At 33.7% G+C, this 8,433-nt stretch overlaps 1 protein-coding gene across 1 annotated transcript in view; it reads left to right on the plus strand.

The window, feature by feature from the left end:
• The window catches only part of PCDH10 (protocadherin 10), a 46,361-nt gene extending 40,890 nt beyond the window's left edge, over positions 1-5,471 (plus strand). Inside the window, exon 5 of the mRNA XM_070386535.1 lies at positions 786-5,471. Within this exon, the coding sequence (XP_070242636.1) occupies positions 786-805 (20 nt within the window). The 3' untranslated portion in view covers positions 806-5,471. The remainder of the gene's footprint in view (positions 1-785) is intronic.
• Positions 5,472-8,433: the final 2,962 nt, after the last annotated feature.

Raw genomic sequence — 8,433 nt, forward strand, 5'->3', positions numbered from 1 at the left:
TCAAATATTACAAAGATAATGAATAACTGGGAAGAAATAGCCTTTATTTTTTATAAATAAATAAAAACAAGATCATAAATCTACATGATTGAATCTGGATATTATGCTTCAAAACTCAATAGCACATTCAATAATATCTTTTACTCCCCTCCGCCTCTTCCCACTTTAGGAGAAAACTGATTCCTTTGAGGAGATAACATTTACCTTAAAAAATTATAGGCCATAAAAAGATTTGATCTTCATATGATTCTAAAAAATTAAATAAAACAAAACTTAAAAATGTGAATCATCCTTTAATTTTTAACTACATAAACACTTCCTGATATAGTTTTCTCTTATTATATGTAGATTAAGAGTATGAAATATAGAGCTTATTAAATTAAATATATATCTAGTATTCATAGATATACTGAAGACTTATTCTGCAAATGTAAGGACTACAAATTTTTCCTCTATTCTGTGTATAGACAGTGAAGTGGGGATTGTTTTGTACATAACCTTAAAAAGTTAATAACATAATTGGAGATTGGTATTTAAAGCTCACATTTCACTTGCAAAACCGATTTGTATAAATGTCAAAATTGTCATTTTCAGAAAGTCAAACAGCAGAATGACTATGACTATTAGAAGCCAAAGGGACACGGAAATATTTTGCCATCACAGGGGTCTTTTACGGGGATACAACTTATTTCTTACTGTATTTGCTTCTTTTACAATAATGTACAATTCTAACCATCAAAAGTCAGGCTGTTTTTCTTAGAGTATTTTTCTTTTCTTTTTCACAGCACGGAAAAGGATATGCTAGTCAATTCTACAGGACTTACCTGAAGCAGCATGATTTGCACAAAGTCGACCAACAAAAGCATCAACTTTTCAACTTCATTTATCTTGGCCATCCAGTTAGTTGTGTGTAACTGAGTATTAGATTGCCGGCAGAGTATCATGGCCAATTATAGGACCTAATTGCTCTCAGCAGGCCTGAGAAATGAGTTGAAATGTGCAGAACTGTAGAAACTTTAGGCAACTGATTTTGCCTCTCCGATCAGTGTGTGCCTGTTTACAGCACTATATATCTTTCTCTCTCCAAATGTCACTGAGCCCTTTAGATGTTTATATTCACCACGAGAAGCCAGTCATAAAGATAAAGGAAATTTGTGCATTATAAATGCAATATCACTGTTTTAAACTTGACTGTTTTATATTATTTTTGTGTGATCAAGTGTTCCCCAAACTATTCCAACTTTACAAGAGAGATTGTGATTATGTTCTTTTCACTTGTGGGTTATAAAAAATGTTGTATTCTGAAGACCCACAAAATATCAAAGACATTCTGTAGTTTATACACCGTGTTGCAAAGTGTTTACTGTACTATTTCAAAGCTTCTAAATAAATATAAAATATATATATTATATTATATAATTTTCCTAAAATGTGGTACAACTCAGTTGGTTTTTAAATGGATTCATACAATCCGCATCATATAATAAAAGGTAATTCAGGGTCCCAAAGATAAACATACGAAGGAAAAGAAAATCATTAATAGTTTCCTCCCAGTTTTCGTATCTTTTTCAACCCTGTTTTTCCTTGTTTAAAAAAAAATGAAGCTCCAAGCTACAAAATTTTGTCAAGAACTCGTACTGAATTTTCAATGCCAAAGATATAGCTGTGGATGTTATCAAAAGAGCACTGAACATGTACTCTCAAAATATCTAACAATCTAGATAATTTCAATTCTACTTCTATGGCTTTGAATTTAGAATCATTTAAAGCTTTTATAAAGAATCTATACATTTACCTGTATTTGTTGTTAGCAAAAAAAAAAAAGCACTGGTGTCTGTACATTTTGTGGTGTAAAATATGTAGCTGAAAATTACTATTTTAAATGAAGTCTTCAATCATACAACTCACATAGAATTTTATTTTACATAGTTTTGCATAGCTTCATGACTTCTAATACACGCTACACATATAAAATCTATAACTCTATATGAATATATAGAGATACATAAATATCTAAACTGGTAAAGAATAACTATAAGATATAAAGGATCTCTAAATTTAAAACAGATAAATTTGGGATAGAAACATGGTACATTACTGTTTCAGCATTATCTTATGTGGGAGAATTATAGTTTAAATGTAGTCATTATTTTATTAAAGAGAAAATTCTTCATGAGTCAGCCTTGAAAAGTGAAGTTTTCCTTTTATGTTTATGTCAACAAGTTGATTATTAAATTTAGTAATCTGCATTTTCCTCTTTTACATATATTCCTTTTATTATACTGCTGTTTATTGCTTGTTAAAGTATGAATAAGAAAGGGAAAATCAGAAGATGTGATAACCTTCTAAGCAAAAACCAGCTTTTTCACAGTTCCTCTCTAAAAAACTCCTTCAACATTATATCTAAATACTTTCCCAACCCAAATTGCAGACTGATTCTGAAATATTTTCCTTAATTTTAACTGATCACATGTTCAATGATAGTTTGAGCCAGACTGTTATTAAAGAACAGACAAAACTTGACACATAACAAATGTCTTCCACTTAATTTTATGTCATTTGAATGGGGATATTTTCCTAGATTTAACAATAAAATGCATATAAATATGCATATATATTCCTAGGTCATTGCTGTGCATATTTGAGTGATATCTTGGTATCACTTATTTGTCTTATCAAAATAGATATTAGTATTCACAATCCCAATCAATTTACGTAACAAAATAATCTGTGTAATGTTCCAGGCTTTGGGGGACCTTTTAAAAATATTTGAAGCTAATCCATCACATATGACACAAAAAGCACACACATTCACTAGAGGCAGCAGTGAAATTTTCTCAAAACTTTTGCATTACTACGTTAATATTTTGGGTGATAGACTATTTTAGTAGGAAACTATATGTTTTTAAATAATTTAACTGGACAAAAAGTCTGTTCATTGTAATTGCGTTTTAAACAAGAAAATTATTTTCTTGTTGAATCACTCTGCTTTAATTAAAACATTTCACTCACAATTTTACAAATATGGGGGGAAGCCCACATCCATCAGACTTATTACATGCATTGAAAATATGTTATACTCTAAGAGTTACACTAATTCGTCTGACCAAAACTGTATTTAATCATTTAGTCTTTCATATCATTGAATATAATCCCCCTTGAATCAACTTCTCATATCATATGTTTGTCTGTTTTTTTAATATATTGTAGTAAACACATACTAATTTGCATTTTAGTTCTTAAATTTTATGATCTTCTAAAACAACAAATTTTTTGCCTAATCTGTGATACAACTAGAATGATTTAAACATGAAATATTAAGTGATTAGTTATTAATCTGTTCATTGCAACCAGAATAAATCAGAAGTTACAACACAGTAAGCTTATGACTTTATTAAATTGGCCAAAATGTTAGCTACCAGTGAGGGGGATTTTAAGATGGAAAGATTCAACCAACCAATAATGAAGTTTTCCAAATGAACATTTACTAGGTTTGTATGAAAAGAAAATTTAGAATAAGTTTTCTATTTAATCTAGCCATCCTTATATCCAATCTTCCATAATTTTATACATATCAATGCAAAACAATAGCCAAACTATTAGACAATATTCCATCAATGAATTATTTCAGAAAAGAATAATCATGACATTTACTCCTTGTTAACATGGTTAGTTTTAGAGTAGTAAAAAGTCGATATTTTCCTGTGGAAACAGTGTCTTGATGTTTCAAAGGTATGTCAAATGACAATTTTTAGAAATATTTCATCCATATATAAAATTCTAATTTTTAACTTGTGAACATAATTTTGTGAAATCATTTTAAATAAGATATTTAAATATTGCATCAGAATTACTTTACAGATATAAGACGTCTGTATCATTACAAGCGTATCATCTATCTTAGTAAATACTAAGGAGATATGAATATTTATTTTATGAAGATATTAAATGCAATGCCTTTATCAAACATTGCAAATTAAGTGCTACAGTAGAAGGTTTAAATATTTTAATTATTTTTTCTTAATAGTGTTATAATTTGCTGTCAGATCTTTTGTAATGTAGAAACCCTCCTGCATCTCCAGTAAGAGGAAGAAAGAAAATCCTTACAGTTTTTGACATAAACTTCAATAGCTGTGCATTAATTGTACCATTTAACTTCCAAAAGTTATTTACTGGAGTAAAGTTCATCTTTAATATAATTATTCAGTCAAAATGTTGCAAGTGTTCAGCAAGATAAAATAATTCATGTCACTGATACTAGTACTGTTATTTGTCATTGCATGTGGTTTTTTTCCTCCCCTTTACATTTCTGTGTGTGTTTAATATCCAAGGAATTCAAAAATACTGAAAACATTGATATACTTAATAATTTTTCTGAAAATCTTATATTTTTCATATTGCAATTTCTTAGGTTATCTTTTTCAACTCAAATTTTGTAGTGGTAAAGGCTTTGCACTTAACATCCTTTTTATGTTCCTTTTTAACAAGGAAAAACAGAAAATTACAAAATTCCATATTTTTTATGCCATGGAGTAGTAAAATTACTTTATATATTGTTAGCATTTCAAGGAATATCCCTCAAACAAAACAACAAAACCCTAAGACAGTAATTTGTGAAACTACTATTAGGTATTTTTATTTTCTTCTAAAACTTGGCATAGGTTTTAGATTACAGCGTTCTATGAGAATGGGTGGTGGTTGTTGTTTGTTGTTTAGTCACTAAGTTGTATCCAACTCTTTGCGACCCCAGGGACTGTAGCCTGCTAGGCTCCTCTGTCCGTGGGATTTCCCAGGCAAGAATACTGGGGTGGGTTGCCGTTTCCTTCTCCAGGGGATCTTCCTGACCCAGGGACTGAACCTAAGTCTCCTGCATTTTCAGGCGGGTTCTTTACCACTGAGCTACCAGGGAAGTCTGTGGGTTGCTGGGTGCCGCCAGAGTATTGCAGGCAATAATATGACTAAAATTCTAATACCTTTAGTGTGCATGCATGTATTTCTAACCACTGCTATTTTTAAGTATTTGTAAAATTAGAAAAATGGCTTTTATTTCTTGAAAACTTGTCACATGCTTAGTTTGAAGTTTTACACTCGAGATGTTTTTGAGTTGCATGAGAATAATGCATTAATAATGCAAAAAAAATTAAATTTTCACATGAGACTCAAAAATTTCTGAGTGACAGAACTCAGACTTCCAATACATTCATACATGCTTAAGCTGAAAGTAAGCAGGGAATTTCAGCTCTAAACACATTTTTGAGACAGTTATCTGTGAGTGAAAACAGGGTATTATAACAAAAGATGAGTTTAAATCTTAACTATAGTGTTTGTTACTGTGAATGCTATAATAATACATAAGTAAAATGAGTGTAAATGTAATATATTATTTTATACTGCTGTATACATATGAAATAAATAAAACTAGGATACATATTATGCCATTTTTCCATGCATGGGTCTTCCACTTACGCCTGTGGGAGCTTTCAATAAAAATCAGTGGCAAAATGTGGCCCTAAGTTTAAAAACAACTAATGTTGATTTAGTAATTTTAGTCTTAATATAACAGGTCTAAGGGGACATCTGTTCAAAACCAAGTCTTATTTGAAGCAACATATGCTAGGTTTAAAGGATTTCACTATATTTATAGTTTTGAAAGTAGGCATTTAGTTCCATATGAGTCTCATGATAGCCTCAATGAATATTTTATACATGTATTTTTCCACCTGTTATATTTTCTTTTTAATTTTTTTAAGTTGTAGTAATACAAAAGTCCACAAGGATTAAAACAACATTATATTTAGGATATGAGTGCCTTCAAGCAATAAAAGAAAAAAATTTTATCTGAAATTTTAGAAGCAAACTGTTTCATATTTAAAGTCAATGGAAACATTAAAAAAAAATCATTTGGGTATCATTGCCCAAGCTGAAAACATGAATTAAGGTATAGAATTTTTTATAATGTAAAATAATCTGAATGAATCTTATAGAAATTTATGTTTTTTAATAGCTAAGAAGTAATAGAAAAAATGTGTGCTTCTTAATCCCATGTGTGGTTTGCATAAGTTATTTTCTTGAGTTCAAACTACACACATCTGGACAGAGGTTCATGTTATGAAACAAAAAGAGAAGACCAAGTATATGAACATGTAGTAAAGCCAACCTGATAATGGAAAAGAACTAATAAAAGATGCAGGAATGATGGTTCTCAGTTAAATGTTAACAGCTATAACTACAAGTAGCTTTGGTTCCCCTGTGCACCTGGATCTCCTACCCCTTACTATTATCTGCTCTGTGAATCATATCATGTACTCGTCTATTTAATCCAGATTATGAATTTTCAGAGGTAAAGTTAAATTTTATTAGATTCTCAACATATATTAAGGTTTGACAATGAGGGGATGTAACATGGTAATATCTGCCTTCAAGAAAATTCTATTAATAATTTGCTTTGGGAACCAAAGATATAAGAGGAGACTATTAAATAATAAAATGATCAAATAAGTCAGTGATCACATTTGTGGTCAAAGCCAACATTGAGTTGTGAGAGCAATTCAATATATTAAGGCGGTAGCATAAGATCAAAAATAAGTACTTAGGACACGAAAAACGTCAGTTCAGTTCAGTCGCTCAGTAGTGTCTGACTCTGCGACCCCATGGACTGTAGCACACCAGGCCTCCCTGTCCATCACCAACTCCCGGAGTTTATTCAAACTAATGTCCATTGAGTCAGTGATGCCAAACAACCATCTCATCCTCTGTTGGCGCCTTCTCCTCTCACCTCTCACCTAACCCTAACCCAGCATCAGGGTCTTTCCCAATGAGTCAGTTGGCCACACATTAGGTGGCCAAAGTATTGGAGCTTCAGCTTTACCATTAGTCCTTCCAATTAATATTCAGGACTGACTTCCTTTAGGATTGACTGGTTTGATCTCCCTGCAGTCCGAGGGACTCTCAAGAGTCTTCTCCAACAATTCAAAAGCATCAATTCTTCGGCGCTCAGCTTTCTTTATAGTCCAGCTCTCACATCCACACATGACTACTGGAAAAACCATAGCTTTGACTAGGTGGACCTTTGTTGGCAAAGTAATGTCTATGCTTTTTAATATGCTGTTTATGTTGGTCATAGCTTTTCTTCCAAGGAGCAAGCATCTTTTAATTTCATGGCTACAGTCATCATCTGCAGTGATCTTGGAGCCCCCAACAATAAAATCTGCCACTGTTTCCATTGTTATCCCCATCTATTTGCTATAAAGTGATGGGACCGGATACTATGGTCTTAGTTTTTTGAATGCTGAATTTTAAGCTAGCTTTTTCACTCTCCTCTTTCACTTTCATCAAGAGGCTCTTTAGTTCTTCTTCACTTTCTGTCATAAGGGTGGTGTCATCTGCATATATGAGGTTACTAATATTTCTCCCAGCAATCTTGATTCCAGCTTGTGCTTCATCCAGCCCGGCATTTCACATGATGTACTTTGTATATAAGTTAAATCAGTAGGGTGACAATATACAGCCTTGACATACTCCTTTCCCTATTTGGAACCAGTCCATTGTTCCATATCTGGTTCTAACTGTTGCTTCTTGACCTGGATACCGAATTCTCAAGAGGCAGGTAAGTGATAGGGCCCACATGGGGTCTCATTGATAAGATGGCTCCTTACATTGACCTTGCAAACAAAGATTAAAATCACAGTGATCTGTGAGACTGACCAAATTGTCCAAATGGCATGCTGTTATCTCACTGGAGCCTATCTTCTCAAAGCTGTGAGACCACTAGATTCCAGACCTCTGGCTATGTGACCATCCCTTCAGAGAATTTTTCATTGATGGGATATAAGAAGGACTCCATCAGAAAGGGAGGATGCCTGTTCTCCTTAAGAGCTAGTCACCCTCTCTTTTCCCTCTAATAAATTTCCCTTTTCTTGCCTGACTGCCCGGCTTGCTTTCTTTTTCTCTGCACTTGCCTTACATTCTCGGAGAAGGCAATGGCAACCCACTCCAGTACTCTTGCCTGGAAAATCCCATGGACGGAGGAGCCTGGTGGGCTGCAGTCCAAGGGGTCACTGAGAGTCGGACACGACCCAGTGACTTCCTACTTTCACTTTCCACTTTCATGCATTGGAGAAGGAAATGGCAACCCACTCCAGTGTTCTTGCCTGGAGAATCCCAGGGACGGGGGAGCCTGGTAGGCTGCCGTCTATAGGGTCGCACAGAGTCGGACATGACTGAAGCGACTTAGCAGCAGCAGCCTTACATTCTTGTGCTGAAACCTGGGAGGGAAGATCCACCGCAACTGTGTGGGCTCCTCTCACAAGCCCAGCTCCAGTGGTCCCCTAGCTCAGACCTTGCTGAGAAACTGAGTGAGATCTGGGACGTGACTCTCCACTTGCCTTGTGACTGACATCCACTCACCGGCCCACATTTCATCCATCAGTTGCA

Source organism: Bos mutus, chromosome 17, assembly GCF_027580195.1.
Source record: "Bos mutus isolate GX-2022 chromosome 17, NWIPB_WYAK_1.1, whole genome shotgun sequence".
NCBI classification, from domain to species: domain Eukaryota; kingdom Metazoa; phylum Chordata; class Mammalia; order Artiodactyla; family Bovidae; genus Bos; species Bos mutus.